The sequence below is a fragment of the Podarcis muralis genome, chromosome 2 (assembly GCF_964188315.1).
Source record: "Podarcis muralis chromosome 2, rPodMur119.hap1.1, whole genome shotgun sequence".
NCBI classification, from domain to species: domain Eukaryota; kingdom Metazoa; phylum Chordata; class Lepidosauria; order Squamata; family Lacertidae; genus Podarcis; species Podarcis muralis.
Genome location: NC_135656.1, coordinates 114,725,343 through 114,744,547, shown reverse-complemented (window position 1 = coordinate 114,744,547; position 19,205 = coordinate 114,725,343). Strand labels below are relative to the sequence as shown.

Below are 19,205 nucleotides of genomic sequence, written 5' to 3'. Positions count from 1 at the left end.
CCCCCTTGCAAGGCGGGGGCTGCGAGACCGCCCTGCTGCTTCCCCTGCCCTCGAATTTGCAGCCCGCTGCTTCTGATCCTGGAGGTTCTGCTCTTAGCTGTCGGGGCAAATGGATTAGCCCGATGAGATCTGGTCCATTCCTAGCTCTGGAGCAGCAGGGAACAAGCTTTTTGCACCCTTCTCTAGGGATGTTCACACGCCGCCATCTGTGTCCCCGTGTACACTAATCCCTGAGCTGTCTTAACTCAGTCGGCAGAGCGTGAGGTGGTTTATCTGAAGGTTATGAGTTCGAGTCCCATGTGAGAAAAAGTGGAAATAAAGTGTAATGTTACCTTGAAATTGTGTACACAATAGTCCGATGGTCTTTAGAGAAACCCTAAAACTTCCCCTTTCTATACCCTTTCGTTGTCTTCTGTAATAAGTGGGTTTTGTTTAGAAAGCTGTCTCTCAAAATTTATTCGAACATTGGAATGTACCTGGCATTTTATAAGCTCTTCAGTATGTTGCACAAATAAGTCTCCTTGCGATCAGTATGCCGTCCCTGGTTTCCAAATCCTCTACAGGAAATATTCCTGAAATACCATTTCATGAAGCTGGGACGATGCCACCCAGCTACCCGAATGCCTAGCAGCTGGAGGAGGCAGTCCAGTTCCCAGCTCTGCTGGCCTAGGTCATGTGATCACTTAGCTCCAGCAACAGATGCCAGGGCTGGGCTCTGTTATCTTTCCATACCCTCCAACATCTCTCTGATGAAAATAGGGGTGTCCTGTTCCATAATGATAATTTTACTATTTATACCCCACACATCTTATTAGGTTGCCCCAGCCACTCCAGGCAGCTACCAACATATATAAAAACATAAGAAAACATTTTAAAAATTCCCTATACAGGATTACCTTCAGACAACTTGGGGGTCACATAACCCCATACCCTCTGGCATCAAATCAGAAACTGAGGACAGCTTCTGTAAATCAGGGACATCCCTGGAAGACAGTGACACTTGGAGGGTCTGTCTTTCCCTGTTTTTTCCTTTGCTGCCTCTGGTCTCCTGCCTCCATTCAGCAGAGGAGGGAGCCTTCATAAGGAGAAGGATCGGGGCCAACAGCGCATAGCTGGAGCCTTCAGATGACTGCAGTGAAGGGAGATGGAGGGTGAGGGAACAGCTGCAGTCGCCTGCAGTTCCTGCGCAATGTTTGCCATCTTGCCAAAGGTTGCAGGCAGCTTTACCTGCAGCAATTGCATGTTGATTGCCCTCTTAAAAGACAAAGTCCAGCAACTGGAGGAACGTGTAGCTACGCTCCAAAGAATTAGATAGCTGGAGCTCTTCTTGGAAGCAACAGAGCACACCATCTCCACCAAGGAGGAGACAGGGGACTCCCCTGAGAAGGAGGCTAGTTCACCAACACAGGAGCCAGATATATGGAGAAACGTGACTCAAAGAAATAGGAGGCCCAGGGTTCGCTCTGATTGTTTAGAAATACACAATCGCTTTGAAGTCCTCTCCCCTAGCATGGAAGACGAAGAACACACTCCATTTGAGGATCTCTCCCTCATTACAGTCGATCAGGTATATGAAGACGAGCAGCAAAGTCAGTCCTCAGGGAATGTGCAGGCGACCTTGGAACAGACAGCTCACAGAAGAACCCCGACCAAACCTAAGAGGAGACGTGTAGTGGTGATAGGGGATTCCCTACTGAGGGGAACAGAAGCAGTGATCTGTGGGCCTGACAAGATGTCTCGGGAGGTGTGCTGTCTCCCCGGGGCTAAGATCCAAGATGTAACTGAACGACTGCAAGGAATCATAAAACCCACTGACAAATACCCCCTTCCTCTTGGTTCATGTGGGAACCAATGACACTGCAAGCAATAGCCTCCAGAAGATCAAAAGAGACTATGTGGCTCTGGGCAGGAAATTGAAGCAATTAAATGCACAAATTGTCATTCTGGATCTCAGAAGCCAGAACATCAAGAGGGATTGCTGCGCAGTGAAAGTAGCAATCCCTCTTGCTGTCCTGGCTTCTGTGATAGCTGTGCAGCCTGCATTCACTCCATAAGACCCACACACATTTCCCCTTACTTTTTAGGAGGGAAAAAGTGAGTCTTATAGAGCAAAAAATACAGTAACTTCCCTGAGCTGTCAAGTTGAAAGGATACATTCAGGCATAATATCTGTAACATTAAATAACATTAAAGATGTGCCCCCCCCTAATTTCCTTAACATAAGCAATCTATATGTGGGACAAGAAGCTACAGTTAGAACTGGATATGGAACAACTGATTGGTTCAAAATTGGGAAAGAGTACAACAAGGCTGTATATTGCTCCCCGCTTATTTAACTTATATGTGGAATTCAACATGCGAAAGGCTGGAGTGGATGAATCCCAAGCCAGAATTAAGATTGCCGGAAGAAATATCAACAACCTCAGATATACAGATGACACAACCTTGATGGCAGAAAGCGAGGAGGAATTAACCTCTTAATGAGGGTTAAAGAAGAGAGTGCAAAATATGGTCTGAAGCTCAACATCAAAAAAACGAAGAACATGGCCACTGGTCCCATCACCTCCTGGCAAATAGAAGCGGAAGAAATGGAGGCAGTGAGAGATTTTACTTTCTTGGGCTCCATGATCACTGCTGATGGTGACAGCAGTCACGAAATTAAAAAGTGCCTGCTTCTTGGGAGAAAAGCAATGACAAACCTAGACAGCATCCTAAAAAGCAGAGACATCACCTTGCCAACAAAGGTCCGTATAGTTAAAGCTATGGTTTTCCCAGTAGTGATGTATGGAAGTGAGAGCCAGACTCTTGAATTGATGCTTTTGAATTATGGTGCTGGAGGAGACTCTTGAGAGTCCCACGGACTGCAAGAAGATCAAACCTATCCATTCTGAAGAAGATCAGCCCTGAGTGCTCACTGGAAGGACACATGCTGAAGCTGAGGTTTCAATATTTTGGCCACCTCATGAGAAGAGAAGGCTCCCTGGAAAAGACCCTGATGTTGGGAAAGATGTAGGGTACAAGGAGAAGGGGATGACAGAGGACGAGATGGTTCAACAGTGTCCACAAAGCTACGAACATGAGTTTGACCAAGCTGCGGGAGGCAGTAGAAGACAAGAGTGCCTGGCGTGCTCTGGTCCATGGGGTCATGAAGAGTCGGACACAAATAAACGACTAAACAACAACAAACTTGCCAAATGAACCTTATATTGGCCCGTTTGACAAGACCAGCTACCATGTTTGAGTTGTTGTTGTTGTTTTTGGGGGGAGGGGAAAGGCTTAAGCATAATTTTGGGAGGCAGCAAATGGTCACATTTATTTATTTATTTTTAATAATATTTATTAAGGTTTTAAAGGTTACAAAAAGAAAAAATAATAACTTCATATTAAACAACATCAAAAACAACACATCATAATAGGAAAGGAAAAATAAAGAAAATACAAAAACAGAAAAAGTCCATTAAAAAAAAAAACATCGAATCTTCCCATAACTTATCATTTGTTAGCTTGTTTTCTTGACCTCCTCACACCTCCCTTTTTTGTATTCTAGTTCGGTTAACTATTTCAGCAAATCCTTTCCATCTTTTCCAATTTTTGCCCTGTAATTTATCTTAATATGATATAACTTTACTTTCCCTCGTTTCACCAATTAACAGTCTATTTTTTCCTAATCCTTTATAACATTTCTGCTAAAACCACATAAGTTCATTCCAATATCTTTCTAACGTTCATTAATTTTACAATGTTTCTGTAAATAGTCTTTAAATTTCTTCCAATCTTCTTCCACCGACTCTTCTCCCTGGTCTCAGATCCTGCCAGTCATTTCCGCCAGTTCCATATAGTCCATCACCTTCATCTGCCATTCTTCCCTGGTGGGTAGATCTTGTGTCGCAAATGGTCACATTTAAGAACTGTGGAATCGGTTATCTGTCACATGAGAAACAAGGCCTGATTCCCGCCCCCACCCCTTAATCCTCTCTAGCTATTTGCTGATCCATCAACCCTGATGGAACTAAAAATATTCCTAGTTCCCCAAATTCCTGTCAAAACTATCCCAAGGTGGTGTCAACCATAAATTTTCTCTACTATTTTGAACACATCAGATGAATTGATTCAAATCAATATTCATAAGCATGGAAATGAAAATGCTCCCCTAAGTTTCCTTGGTTGTCCACTTCCAAACTCAGCTCTTGGCAGACTGTTTCTGAACTGGGAGGCATTGGCTGGTTCCTGTCACCTGACAGCTGGAGGTTTCCACAGAGAGAGAGTGCAGAGTGCTGAGGAACCAGATGCTGAAACTTCAGTTAGAGTTCAACAACACAGGTGCTTGCTATATGCAATTTGGAGACAAAGAATCCTTTATTTTCAGTCAGATTCAGAACTATTTCCTGTCTTCTTACCTATGAATTACATTTCTGTTCCACACTCCCCTCATGAAGCCCACCACAAGATATATTGCTTTCACGCACACAGCAACCCTGCGAGGGAGGTTTCGCATAAAGATGGTGACCAGCTTTAAGTTGCCCAATCGGCTTCACGACTGAGGAGGGATTTGAAATGTCCCTGGCATTTGTGGACCTAGATCCTTGGACTCCAGCTCCCATGAGCCCCAGCCAGCGTGGCCAATGGCTAAAGAAGACGTGAGTTGCAATTTCACATCATCTGGAGGGGCCACAGGTTACCCAACAGGTCCGTTTTCAGCGCCTTCACCTTCTCCTGGTGCAGCTGCCCTTGGAACTCCTGGTACTGGATGTGCTTCGACTTGTAGTGCCTCTGCAGGTTGGCCTTCCTCAAATCTATCTTCCTCTTCTTGTGGACACATTGATTGTGTCCAGAAACAGACAATTAGGCAGACGGAGCTGTTCTAATATGGGAGTCCTATGCTGCCTATAGCCAGCCCTGGTCAGTAATGTGTCTGCAGCTCTTTGAGCCATTGAAGTTTCTGAGCTCTTTTCAAAGGCAGCCCCAGGAAGAGTGTGTTAAACTAACTCCTACGCAATGTGGCACCAGACTGCTTTCTTTTTTTGTAATTATCTGTTTGTTTCAAATTCTGTAGCTTAAATTCTCTTGATGCTTGTTTTTTTGAGAAGGGCCTCTTACGCTCACAAAGCAATGATTTTCAGTGCAGCTTCATAACACTGATTGTGCCCTCACACTGCCCCTTTTTGTGTGGGGATTTGGATCCAGAAAAGGAGCAGACAGGGAAAGGTCAAGCAGAATCCCACCCACCCCCCGCGCCACCCTTAGGTGTGCTCAGCCTTCACCTGCTTCATGACTCCACCTTGCATGAGAAGGCAGGATGGAGCTCCACGAAACAGGAAGTGGTCCTTCAACCACCCAGGACATCTCACCATCACAGACAGATCCAATCTCCTGCTGTGGAGTCAAGAGTGGCCCTGGGATGGCAGAGAGAGGAGGGGAAGGGGCCAGGGACAGAAGGAATGGCAGGGCTTCAGATGCTCTCTTGGACCCCTCCCCTGACACCAAGGAGAGCTCCTCTTCTGGGGCTGAAAGAATTGGCGCGGTTTGATTTTATCAGTATTGCAGGGAAGCATAGAAGGAAAGGTAAAGAACACCTATACGGTTTATTAAAGTATCTGTGATTTTTCCTCTGTGTGAGTTCGTTGATGTCTTCTAAGTGCTCCACTTTCTCTGAAGCTCTTTCCACATTCAATACATTTAAATGGTTTCTCCCCCGTGTGAATTCGTTGGTGTACTCTAAGTTTTCCACTATCACTGAAGCTCTTTCCACATTCAACACATTTGAATGGTTTCTCCCCCGTGTGAGATCGTTGATGTCTTCTAAGTGATCCACTTTGACTGAAGCTCTTTCCACATTCAACACATTTCAATGGTTTCTCCCCTGTATGAGTTCGTTGGTGCATTCTAAGTGCTCCGCTTATGCTAAAACTCTTTCCACATTCAATACATCTAAATGGTTTCTCCCCTGTATGAGTTCGTTGGTGCATTCTAAGTGCTCCGCTTATGCTAAAACTCTTTCCACATTCAATACATCTAAATGGTTTCTCCCCTGTGTGAGTTCGTTGGTGTTTTCTAAGTGTATAATTTTGACTGAAGCTCTTTCCACATTCAACACATTTAAATGGTTTCTCACCTGTGTGAGTTCGTTGATGTATTTTAAGGTGTTCATATCGACTGAAGCTCTTTCCACATTCAATACATTTAAATTGTTTCTCCCCTGTATGAGTTCGTTGGTGTTTTCTAAGTGTATCATTTCGACTGAAGCTCTTTGCACACTCAAAACATTCAAATGGTTTCTCCCCTGTGTGAGTTTCTTGGTGTCTTCTGAGTGCTACACTTTCACTGAAGCTCTTTCCACACTCAAAACATTCAAATGGTTTCTCCCCTGTGTGAATTCTTTGGTGTATTCTAAGTTTTCCACTTTGACTGAAGCTCTTTCCACATGCCGTACATTCAAATAGTTTCTCCCCTGTATGAGTTTGTTGGTGTCTTCTAAGTGCTCCACTTTGACTGAAGCTCTTTCCACATTCAATACATTTAAATGGCTTCTCCCCTGTGTGAGTTCGTTGGTGTCTTCTAAGTGTATCATTTTGACTGAAGCTCTTTCCACATTCCGTACATTCAAATAGTTTCTCTCCTTTGTGACTTTTTTGTTGTATCCTCAATTTCTTTGTTTTCCCCCATAAATTCACATGTGGCTCCATAGAATTCTGAATTTCATCTTCCTCACCTGTTTGGGAGTCTGGGAGGAAAGAGAATCCAGTTAGACTTTCAAGAAAGACAAAAAGGGAACTGAACACATGTCGATCCCAATCTGTACCTTCTCTCATTTTAACTCCTTCATTCTCCACTATCCTCTCTAGGTTCCAAATTTTACGAAAGCTGATGAGATAGTGGCAAGAGCAACACATGATCACTCCATTCACACTTAATAAACCACCATCGTTTTATAATACAGATCTATGGTGGAATTAGACACATCTATTTTTTCTTTCTGAAGTGAAGAAATGATCTCAGGCTCAAGTAACAGTATTTCCCTTGTGAAATAAATAAAACTTAAGTGCTACATGTAACTGTAAAAATATTACAATATATTGGAAACTAAGAGCCTGCTGGATCAGGCAAAGGCCCACCTAGTCCAGCATCCTCTTCTCACAGAGGCCAACCAGATGCCTGTGGGAAACCGGCAAGCAGGATTGGAGCACAAGAGTCTTCTCTGCCTTCCTGTGCTTTCCAGAAACTAGTATCAAGAAGCATTATTGCCTAGGACCGCGAGGGCAGAGCAGAGACGTCAGTCTTATCCTTTTTTTCAAGCTATCCAAGTTGCTAGCCATCACTGTCTCCTGTAGGATAGATTCTATAGATGAACTACGCTTCTGTTTATTCATCTTTTGCAGCCCTTATAGGCAGATAAATGTATTATGGCTTAAGCTTTTGTGGGGTGCAGTCTGACAAAGTGGACTCTTGACCAGGAAAGCTGGTGCCACTATAAACCTCTGAGTCTCTTTGTTGGCTTTGTGTACTTATTTTGAAATTTGCACCAAGGTTGTACCACAGTATCTCCATGGAAGCTTAGGAACGGACAAAATTACAGGGTGTCAGCTCTGTGAATCTCAAGCCTTTCGTGCCTCCGCTGACAGAGCCTGAGAACGCAAGAGATGTGATTCAGTTGGAAGGTGAAGCAGGGGAGGAGCAGCCAAGCTGCAGCAGGAGCAAAGAACAAAGAGCAGGAAGAGGGGGTGCCAAGGGGGGGGGGCACAGACTGTTATCTCCAGTTTGAGCTCTTACACAGAGACCCCGGAAATAGCCTGTCCAAAAAATCGTCGGCTCGAGAGAATCTGCGAGAGGGGAAAAGAAAGCGAAAGTGGGGCCTTCTTTGCTGGAGGACTTGGCAACTGCAGGCTGGGATGAACAGGCCGAGGACTGAGCTCCACAGTGATTTATGAGTTTGAGGAATAAACCTGAGATAATTACTACTGGAGTTGTCTCGCGTCTGTGCGGGAGAAACAAGCCATTACACAGGGGCGCTAAAAATTTTTATCCCACTCACTCACTCTCACAAACAACCCCAGTCTCTAAGATTTACACAATTTGCTTATAATACCAGACACTCTTGGACTTTATATGCCCAATCCTAAGTGTAGAGCCTCCAGCAGCAGGAATTCTGTATCATGATAAAGGGTCCTTTGTCCCTTAAGCCCACCAAACTGGGGAGGTGCTTACATTTATTGTATTTTGATGCTGGTGGAATGTATCATTCTGACCCTGTCTATAAAAAATAAGAGTAATAGAAACAATTTAAATACATTAATCATAAATAATTATGGGAAGCATTTCCATCCCCCTTCACCCATTTTTCAGGATTGGTGTGCAACATCATTATCATCAATTATTCCCACCGTGGAAATAACAGCTAAGATTTCAAAGCCTGGAGGAAGAAAATCTTTCCCCACTACTTTAGGAAAAGGATTCAAGAAAAAAAGAGCTGCTTCTGAGAAGGCCTCACCCCTTCCTTCTTCCTGTCAGGAACTTCCTTCCATTTGTCTCCTCTCCATCTTTTCCTCTTTCTCCCTCCACCATCCATCTATCCCTGTCCCCATCTCCTCTCCCCTGGAACTCACCAGATTTCTCCAAGGGTCCTGGGAGGGAATGCTCAGAGGTTGTGGGGAGGGATGCGGGAGACAGCCTGACCAGGTCAACCGTCCATCTTCCTCCTTCCATCCTGGCCAGGCTTGCAGGTTCAGTCTCAGCTAGGTTTGAAGGTTCAGCTTCTTGAGGAGCACAGAATCCAGAGCAAGTTGCAGCTTCCTGGGAGGGAGGGAAGAAGAAGAAGCCAAGGGAGTCTGAGAGCTCCTGCAGGGATTCTCCTGCCCAAGACATCCTGCTGTCCCTGAAGAAGCCCCAGTTGGGCATCCCCTTCCCAAGAGCCTCCACCCATTTTCAAACACCTTTGGCAATTCCTTTCACCTGCCTGTCCCACCTCCCTTCTTAAGGCTGGCATTGTTTGCACATTAGTGGCCTGAGAGTAGATCCCTTGGAACTTAAGAGTTAATCTGCAAAGGACTGCTCTGAATACATGGGTGGCCCTTGCATGGAGAAGAAGGAAGCCCCTTGCTTGCATCTGAACCCCCTGGGAGAGGCGGTGGATCCGCCCACTGCTCCCTCTGCCCTCGCTGCCTCCTCCTCTGTCCTTCTGCCATGCAAACACCCTTTGCTCTTGTTCCTCAGGGGAGAGAGGTGGCTGATGGAAAGAGCCTTCAAACCCATCCGTTTCCTCCACTGCTCCCCCTCCTGTCCTTTTGGGAAACAGGAGCTTTGGTCAGGAGTAAACAACTTAGATGTTCGCAAGATAAGCACTTTAGAGCATTGCTTGCTCCTACCATGTGTGAGTCTGTCTGCGTTTGGACCTAGTGGACAACATACATATTTACACCACGTGATTCCTTAAAGAGGGCAATTCTTTAAAACCGAAGGCCATTTCTACAAAATGGAAGACTTCCGAAGGCAGCCTTTTACAAGGAAATTTTTGATAGTTTTTATTTTGTTGGAAGCTACCCAGATGGGCAGAGGCAACCCAGTCAGATAGGCAGGATGCAAATAATAATAATAATAATAATAATAATTGCTTCCTAAGCCTGTCCTAGGACGCGGGTAGCGCTGTGGGTTAAACCACAGAGCCTAGGACTTGCTGATAAGAAGGTTGGCGGTTCGAATCCCCGCAACGGGGTGAGCTCCCGTTGCTCAGTCCCTGCTCCTGTCAACCTAGCAGTTCAATAGCACGTCAAAGTGCAAGTAGATAAATAGGTACCGCTCCAGCGGGAAGGTAAACGGCGTTTCTGTGCGCTGCTCTGGTTCGCAAGAAGCGGCTTAGTCATGCTGGCCACATGACCCGGAAGGTGTACGCCGGCTCCCTCGGCCAATAAAGCAAGATCAGCGCCTCAACCCCAGAGTCGGTGATGATTGGACCTAATGGTCAGGGGTCCCTTTACCTTTTTAAGCCTGTCCTGCTAGGCATGCTGATCAGAGACTCTGTCCAAACAGCCCCTTTGAACGCAACAGGGCTTCCTATTTTTACTATTTTTACAGTGGGAACAGTCAAACCACGAAGCCACTGATCAGCCAGAGTTTCCTGTTTTGACCAAGCACAGTTTGAAGTTAGCTTAATATCCCAGCTTATTCCAAAGCTGGCAGCTGTAGTTTCTTGGTTTGGGCAAAATGGAAAGTTTGTTAGTTATGGCTCATAGGAGACTGCCTGGTTTCATCACAGTTCACCCTCAGGGCCGGCCCAATCATGAGGAAAGGTGGGACAATTAGGTCAGGAGGCAGATGCAGGGAGATACGGGACTAGCACGTTCCCAGCTCCCCTGTTTGTTAGCCTTGCTGTCAGTGCAGGACCACAGCTGGTAAATTTGTGCAGCTACCCATTTAGAAAGTTTGGTCTAGCAAGCCTTTTTAAAGTGGATTAGAGAGAAAGTGCAGGGAGGAGGAATATTCACCACCAAAGCTAAACAGAACCTCAAAGTCTAGAGGCAGTGGACCTGTGACCTCCAGGTGCTGGAAACCCAGGTGAGAGGAGGGCACTTACCTTTCCCAGAAGCCCCTCAGTGTCTGGGAGCAGGGTCTGGTCTTTCCCCCTTGCTCTCCCACTGGGCCACCGACTGGCATCCGCAGCTCCCCTGAAGGAGAGGACACCATTCCCGGAGTGGGGAGGACAGGGAGCCTGTGGGGTTTCCCACCCTGAATGAGGGGGCTGCATCGTCTTCAGGAAATCCTGCTTCTGGGCATCCCAGTGCTGCTGCGGCTGCCCCTCCTCTGGCTCCTGCTTAATCTGACATAAATCTGCCCGAGGCAGAAGATCCCTGATGGTCCCAACTTGGCCGGTAGGAGGTTTATTTCCTTTGCACTCCAGTCTCTCCCTGGGTCCCTGCTCTTCCATTTTTTTGCCACCCTGCTGGAAAAGAAATAAACACAAAGTAAAATAAAACCCAAGAATAAAAACAAAAGCACATTTTTTAACCATTAGCCAGTTTTTGAAATATATTATTACTCTTTCTATTTCTAATGTTCAGGATGTGAATGACAATATTTATTTCACCCAAACAACTCCACCCAGGGACGAGGGGAAGTTATCCAAAGACTGGGGGAAACGGTTTATGGAATTACAAATAATATTTTTTTGGGGGGAGGGGACCAAAGCAGTGGGAGGGAAATCCAAAAACAACCCAGTGAGAGGACTGAGCATGTTCAGTGGACAGGGAATGCTGATCCTGGCTGCAACTTCTAGCATGTTGGAAAGGCAGCAACAGATCTTTGTATATGATTAAGGCTGTGACAGACCCAGCTAATATTTAAAGTACATGGCTTCACCCAAGAAATCCTGCCAGCTGCAGTTTGTTAGGGGTGTTGAGAACTCTAGCAATAAACTACAGGTCCTGTGGTTCTCTGGGGGAAGCCACATGCTTTAAATGTATGGTATCTGCACAGTCTAATAAACAAACAGACAAAAGGAATATTGACCAACAAAATCAAACAACCCACTCCAAAATATTTTATATTTGATGGTCACAAACTCTTTACTGAAGATATTCTAACTTACAGTCCATTGGCTGCATATGGCTTGCCAAGCCTCAGGGTGTGTCCTGCTAGTCCCTGCCGTTTCCATCTCCTGATCTGATCATAGGATGAAGATCTCTGTCTGTCCTGGAGAGAAAGATGCCTAAGGGGCCCTTAGAGCAGTGTTTCCCAACCGGTGTTCCGCGGCACACGAGTGTGCCGCGGAACGTTGCCTTGTGTTCCGTGGGAGGGAGGCGGGCGGCGGGGGGCGGGGCGGCGGCGGCGGGCGCGCGCGGGGCGGCGGGCGGGCTCCCTCCCGCATCCCATCGCCGCTCGCTTCGGCCGGCCTACTGGAGCGAGTGGCGATGGGATGTGGGGGGGGGCTCGCTCGCCGCCCCGCGTGTGCTCGCCGCCGCGCCCCGCCTCTCGCCGCCCGAGTCCCCGCCTCCCTCCCACGGAACACCAGCCTACCTCCGTGTGCCTTTGCACAAAAAAGGTTGGGAAACACTGCCTTAGAGAGATCTTTTCAACTCCAATTTCAGCACAAACCAGCACAGTGCTGAAATGGGGCAAAAGGAAAATAAATGATCCCTCTGGCTGCTCTTTAAAGAGGATTTCTAAAGAACAATCTGATGGGTCTTTTCCCCACAGATCTCCTTGCTAATTCAGAAGGGTCTTCTTGTGCTCTTATTTCTCCTCCAGCCCAGCACTGGGGTTGGAAGGTCTAAACATGCTGATTGTGTTTGCAAGACTTGTATGTATGCTAGATGGCATGTCTGGTGAGTTTGTGCAGCACCTCTGGCGTCTGTGCATGTGACTTTATGGTCTGCATCTCTTTTCTGTGTGCGCATGCATGTGCATACGTTGGTCACAAAGCTCACTGGAATGGGGCCTCCAGAATCAATGCAGCTTTAAGCCCATAAATGTTCCTCCTGCTCTATCAGAAAGAACAATCAAATCTGAGACTATCAGGAGGAGAGAACTCCTGGATCTACAATGTTCTCAATATCCTATGGACACAACCTGCAATGAGATTTCCCTTTAATTGCTTTGAGATTTTTTCCCTTAAAAATACGAAGCAGTATAGAAATGAAATGAGTAATAATCTGAAAATGAATAGCTAATTTCAATTTTGCCTTCCTCAGTCTTTTACAATACTGTCTTCAACGTTTTTATTATCATTAATTCATTTCCATATGCCACACGTCTTAAGAATCCTCCTTTCCTCTGCATTCTCAAAACTGTCACCCACTTCAACCCTCAGCCTTCATCTCAAAACTCTGCTGCCTTACTGAGGAAGGTGGAAATAAAACAATTAATGAGACAGGCTTACGCCTGTCTCACTTATTCACACGCAGACACAAGAGGTCACTAGCTTTGACAGCTTGGGAAAAGATTAGATGCATTCTCCGGGGAAAAGATCTATTAGCCGTTTTATTAGCTGTGACAGATCAACAGAGCCTCCATGTGTAGGCACAGTGCACCTTGATTTGGGGCAGGCAAAAGAAGCCATTTCCTTGCTAAATGAATCTGATGCACATCATTGCCACAAGATGCGGTGATGGTGGCGGCGGCTAAGAGTGCTTTAGAAGGCGACCAATTCATGAAGGAGGGCGATAGGTTCATCAATGGCACTGGCAGAGGAAGGCGGGCAGGAGTAGTGGCCTGCAAAGGGTGTCAGGGGGCTGCACAGTAAGAGGCCCCCCCTTGCTGCACTGCTCTTCCTTTCCCCCCGCCTCCCCTTCCCTCTCCCCCGTGGGGAGGACCGTGGAAGAGGACGGGGCTCCCTGATGAGGGACAGGGAGAGGGGCGGCAAAAGCCCCGGGCGACTATATGCATCGTCCACCGCGAAGCAGCAGCTGCCTTGGACCCCTCATTCTGCCCCTTGAGCTCAGGACTGAAGGGAGCAGCTCCCCAGGGTCTCCGGCAGGGTCCGTGCCAGCCTGAGCCAGAGATGTTTGCCCCTGTGCCCTCCTGCAGATGCCCTGCCCCTCAGCTGCGCCCCTTCCCCTTCCTGCCCGGTTGGGGGGCGCCCTGCAGCCTCTGACTCCACTCGGGGCCTGATCCTGCCAGGCGAGGCGTACGTGCTCTCCTCCCCCCCCCTCCCGCCTCCTGCACCTCGGACTCCTCGCTCCGTCCCTGCAGCGGAATCCGGCTCCTCTCCGGGGAAACTCGCCAGGCCACGGGCCGCTGCTCCTCCGCTCTACTCGGCGGGGGACAGGAAAGTGCAGCCGCTCTCGAGTCCCCCTGGCTGGCCCCGTTTCCTGCCTCTCTGGGCATCGGAGCTCGCTGGCTGTGGGTTGGGCCCTGGGAGGCTGCAAGGCTGGATGCCCCCCTTGCAAGGCGAGGGCTGCGAGACCGCCCTGCTGCTTCCCCTGCCCTCGAATTTGCAGCCCGCTGCTTCTGATCCTGGAGGTTCTGCTCTTAGCTGTCGGGGCAAATGGATTAGCCCGATGAGATCTGGTCCATTCCTAGCTCTGGAGCAGCAGGGAACAAGATTTTTGCACCCTTCTCTTGGGATGTTCACACGCCGCCATCTGTGTCCCCGTGTACACAAATCACTGAGCTGTCTTAACTCAGTCGGTAGAGCGTGAGGTGCTTTATCTCAAGGTTGTGAGTTCGAGTCCCATGTGAGAAAAAGTGGAAATAAAGTGTAATGTTACCTTGAAATTGTGTACACAATAGTCCGATGGTTTTTAGAGAAACCCTAAAACTTCCCCTTTCTATACTCTTTCGTTGTCTTCTGTAATAAGTGGGTTTTGTTTAGAAAGCTGTCTCTCAAAATTTATTCGAACATTGGAATGTACCTGGCATTTTATAAGCTCTTCAGTATGTTGCACAAACAAGTCTCCTTGCACTCAGTATGCAGTCCCTGGTTTCCAAATCCTCTACAGGAAATATTCCTGAAATACCATTTCATGAAGCTGGGACGATGCCACCCTGAATGCCTAGCAGCTGGAGGAGGCAGTCCAGTTCCCAGCTCTGCTGGCCTAGGTCATGTGATCACTTAGCTCCAGCAACAGATGCCAGGGCTGGGCTCTGTTATCTTTCCATACCCTCCAACATCTCTCTGATGAAAATAGGGGTGTCCTGTTCCATAATGATAATTTTACTATTTATACCCCACACATCTTATTAGGTTGCCCCAGCCACTCCAGGCAGCTACCAACATATATAAAAACATAAGAAAACATTTTAAAAATTCCCTATACAGGATTACCTTCAGACAACTTGGGGGTCACATAACCCCATACCCTCTGGCATCAAATCAGAAACTGAGGACAGCTTCTGTAAATCAGGGACATCCCTGGAAGACAGTGGCACTTGGAGGGTCTGTCTTTCCCTGATTTTTCCTTTGCTGCCTCTGGTCTCCTGCCTCCATTCAGCAGAGGAGGGAGCCTTCATAAGGAGAAGGATCGGGGCCAACAGCGCATAGCTGGAGCCTTCAGATGACTGCAGTGAAGGGAGATGGAGGGTGAGGGAACAGCTGCAGTCGCCTGCAGTTCCTGCGCAATGTTTGCCATCTTGCCAAAGGTTGCAGGCAGCTTTACCTGCAGCAATTGCATGTTGATTGCCCTCTTAAAAGACAAAGTCCAGCAACTGGAGGAACGTGTAGCTACGCTCCAAAGAATTAGATAGCTGGAGCTCTTCTTGGAAGCAACAGAGCACACCATCTCCACCAAGGAGGAGACAGGGGACTCCCCTGAGAAGGAGGCTAGTTCACCAACACAGGAGCCAGATATATGGAGAAACGTGACTCAAAGAAGTAGGAGCAGTGGAGTAGCGTGGGTTGTCAGCACCCGGGGCAAGGCAAGTAATTTGCGCCCCCTAACCCGTGGATTTGCGCCCCCTAACCCGTGGATTTGCCCTAACCCCAGATGTTGCACCCGGTGCGGCCGGCCCCCCTTGCACCCCCCACGCTACGCCACTGAGTAGGAGGCCCAGGGTTCGCTCTGCTTGTTTAGAAATACACAATCGCTTTGAAGTCCTCTCCCCTAGCATGGAAGACGAAGAACAGACTCCATTTGAGGATCTCTCCCTCATTACAGTCGATCAGGTATATGAAGACGAGCAGCAAAGTCAGTCCTCAGGGAATGTGCAGGCGACCTTGGAACAGACAGCTCACAGAAGAACCCCGACCAAACCTAAGAGGAGACGTGTAGTGGTGATAGGGGATTCCCTACTGAGGGGAACAGAAGCAGTGATCTGTGGGCCTGACAAGATGTCTCGGGAGGTGTGCTGTCTCCCTGGGGCTAAGATCCAAGATGTAACTGAACGACTGCAAGGAATCATAAAACCCACTGACAAATACCCCCTTCCTCTTGGTTCATGTGGGAACCAATGACACTGCAAGCAATAGCCTCCAGAAGATCAAAAGAGACTATGTGGCTCTGGGCAGGAAATTGAAGCAATTAAATGCACAAATCGTCATTCTGGATCTCAGAAGCCAGAACAGCAAGAGGGATTGCTGCGCAGTGAAAGTAGCAATCCCTCTTGCTGTCCTGGCTTCTGTGATAGCTGTGCAGCCTGCATTCACTCCATAAGACCCACACACATTTCCCCTTACTTTTTAGGAGGGAAAAAGTGAGTCTTATAGAGCAAAAAATACAGTAACTTCCCTGAGCTGTCAAGTTGAAAGGATACATTCAGGCATAATATCTGTAACATTAAATAACATTAAAGATGTGCCCCCCCCCTAATTTCCTTAACATAAGCAATCTATATGTGGGACAAGAAGCTACAGTTAGAACTGGATATGGAACAACTGATTGGTTCAAAATTGGGAAAGAGTACAACAAGGCTGTATATTGCTCCCCGCTTATTTAACTTATATGTGGAATTCAACATGCGAAAGGCTGGAGTGGATGAATCCCAAGCCAGAATTAAGATTGCCGGAAGAAATATCAACAACCTCAGATATGCAGATGACACAACCTTGATGGCAGAAAGCGAGGAGGAATTAACCTCTTAATGAGGGTTAAAGAAGAGAGTGCAAAATATGGTCTGAAGCTCAACATCAAAAAAACGAAGAACATGGCCACTGGTCCCATCACCTCCTGGCAAATAGAAGCGGAAGAAATGGAGGCAGTGAGAGATTTTACTTTCTTGGGCTCCATGATCACTGCAGATGGTGACAGCAGTCACGAAATTAAAAAGTGCCTGCTTCTTGGGAGAAAAGCAATGACAAACCTAGACAGCATCCTAAAAAGCAGAGACATCACCTTGCCAACAAAGGTCCGTATAGTTAAAGCTATGGTTTTCCCAGTAGTGATGTATGGAAGTGAGAGCCAGACTCTTGAATTGATGCTTTTGAATTATGGTGCTGGAGGAGACTCTTGAGAGTCCCACGGACTGCAAGAAGATCAAACCTATCCATTCTGAAGAAGATCAGCCCTGAGTGCTCACTGGAAGGACACATGCTGAAGCTGAGGTTTCAATATTTTGGCCACCTCATGAGAAGAGAAGGCTCCCTGGAAAAGACCCTGATGTTGGGAAAGATGTAGGGTACAAGGAGAAGGGGATGACAGAGGACGAGATGGTTCAACAAGTGTCCTCAAAGCTACGAACATGAGTTTGACCAAGCTGCGGGAGGCAGTAGAAGACAAGAGTGCCTGGCGTGCTCTGGTCCATGGGGTCATGAAGAGTCGGACACAAATAAACGACTAAACAACAACAAACTTGCCAAATGAACCTTATATTGGCCCGTTTGACAAGACCAGCTACCATGTTTGAGTTGTTGTTGTTTTTTTGGGGGGGAGGGGAAAGGCTTAAGCATAATTTTGGGAGGCAGCAAATGGTCACATTTATTTATTTATTTTTAATATTTATTAAGGTTTTAAAGGTTACAAAAAGAAAAAATAATAACATCATATTAAACAACATCAAAAACAACACATCATAATAGGAAAAGAAAAAAAAAGAAAATACAAAAACAGAAAAAGTCCATTAAAAAAATAAAACATTGAATCTTCCCATAACTTATCATTTGTTAGCTTGTTTTCTTGACCTCCTCACACCTCCCTTTTTTGTATTCTAGTTCGGTTAACTATTTCAGCAAATCCTTTCCATCTTTTCCAATTTTTGCCCTGTAATTTATCTTAATATGATATAACTTTACTTTCCCTCGTTTCACCAATTAACAGTCTATTTTTTCCTAATCCTTTATAACATTTCTGCTAAAACCACATAAGTTCATTCCAATATCTTTCTAACATTCATTAATTTTACAATGTTTCTGTAAATAGTCTTTAAATTTCTTCCAATCTTCTTCCACCGACTCTTCTCCCTGGTCTCGGATCCTGCCAGTCATTTCCGCCAGTTCCATATAGTCCATCACCTTCATCTGCCATTCTTCCCTGGTGGGTAGATCTTGTGTCGCAAATGGTCACATTTAAGAACTGTGGAATCGGTTATCTGTCACATGAGAAACAAGGCCTGATTCCCGCTCCCACCCCTTAATCCTCTCTAGCTATTTGCTGATCCATCAACCCTGATGGAACTAAAAATATTCCTAGTTCCCCAAATTCCTGTCAAAACTATCCCAAGGTGGTGTCAACCATAAATTTTCTCTACTATTTTGAACACATCAGATGAATTGATTCAAATCAATATTCATAAGCATGGAAATGAAAATGCTCCCCTAAGTTTCCTTGGTTGTCCACTTCCAATCTCAGCTCTTGGCAGACTGTTTCTGAACTGGGAGGCATTGGCTGGTTCCTGTCACCTGACAGCTGGAGGTTTCCAGAGAGAGAGAGTGCAGAGTGCTGAGGAACCAGATGCTGAAACTTCAGCTAGAGTTCAACAACACAGGTGCTTGCTATATGCAATTTGGAGACAAAGAATCCTTTATTTTCAGTCAGATTCAGAACTATTTCCTGTCTTCTTACCTATGAATTACATTTCTGTTCCACACTCCCCTCATCAAGCCCACCACAAGATATATTGCTTTCACGCACACAGCAACCCTGCGAGGGAGGTTTCGCATAAAGATGGTAACCAGCTTTAAGTTGCCCAATCGGCTTCACGACTGAGGAGGGATTTGAAATGTCCCTGGCATTTGTGGACCTAGATCCTTGGACTCCAGCTCCCATGAGCCCCAGCCAGCGTGGCCAGTGGCTAAAGAAGACGTGAGTTGCAATTTCACATCATCTGGAGGGGCCACAGGTTACCCAACAGGTCCGTTTTCAGCGCCTTCACCTTCTCCTGGTGCAGCTGCCCTTGGAACTCCTGGTACTGGATGTGCTTCGACTTGTAGTGCCTCTGCAGGTTGGCCTTCCTCAAATCTATCTTCCTCTTCTTGTGGACACATTGATTGTGTCCAGAAACAGACAATTAGGCAGACGGAGCTGTTCAAATATGGGAGTCCTATGCTGCCTATAGCCAGCCCTGGTCAGTAATGTGTCTGCAGCTCTTTGAACCATTGAAGTTTCTGAGCTCTTTTCAAAGGAAGCCGCAGGTACAGTGTGCTAAAGTAACTCCTACACAATGTGGCACCAGACTGCTTTCTTTTTTTGTAATTATCTGTTTGTTTTAAATTCTATAGCTTAAATTCTCTTGATGCTTGTTTTTTTGAGAAGGGCCTCTTACAGTCACAAAGAAATGATTTTCAGTGCAGCTCCATAACACTGATTGCGCCCCCACACTGCCCCTTTTTGTGTGGGGATTTGGATCCA

General features: G+C 46.6%; 3 protein-coding genes across 3 annotated transcripts in view; 1 reads left to right on the top strand and 2 right to left on the bottom strand.

Moving 5' to 3' along the window:
* LOC114592429 (tripartite motif-containing protein 10-like) overlaps window positions 1–19,205 on the top strand; it is a 647,260-nt gene that overhangs the window by 364,617 nt on the left and 263,438 nt on the right. The gene's annotated exons all lie outside the window — the stretch shown is intronic.
* The window catches only part of LOC144326506 (uncharacterized), a 100,390-nt gene that overhangs the window by 12,456 nt on the left and 68,729 nt on the right, over window positions 1–19,205 (bottom strand). Inside the window, exon 6 of the mRNA XM_077923025.1 lies at window positions 6,113–6,552. Coding sequence (XP_077779151.1) covers window positions 6,113–6,552 — 440 coding nt within the window. The remainder of the gene's footprint in view (window positions 1–6,112; window positions 6,553–19,205) is intronic.
* On the bottom strand, window positions 6,594–14,391 carry LOC144326238 (uncharacterized). The gene is made up of 5 exons (XM_077922769.1): window positions 13,651–14,391; window positions 10,565–10,930; window positions 8,601–8,787; window positions 8,203–8,248; window positions 6,594–6,721 (listed from the first exon to the last, which is right to left on the bottom strand). Exons 1-4 carry the CDS (start codon window positions 13,810–13,812, stop codon window positions 8,205–8,207), a joined length of 759 nt encoding a protein of 252 aa, XP_077778895.1. The 5' UTR covers window positions 13,813–14,391; the 3' UTR covers window positions 6,594–6,721; window positions 8,203–8,204.

What these genes read in the sequence shown, in the direction of transcription:
- LOC144326238 (XM_077922769.1), bottom strand. Translation starts at nt 13,812, where the DNA reads ATGCCCAGAGAGGCAGGAAACGGGGCCAGCCAGGGGGACTCGAGAGCG. An exon ending in GACGGAGCGAGGAGTCCGAG is followed by an intron (nt 10,931 to 13,650) that starts GTGCAGGAGGCG and finishes TTTCTTTTCCAG; the next exon opens with CAGGGTGGCAAAAAAATGGA. An exon ending in AGGACCCTTGGAGAAATCTG is followed by an intron (nt 8,249 to 8,600) that starts GTGAGTTCCAGG and finishes TATTTTTTATAG; the next exon opens with ACAGGGTCAGAATGATACAT.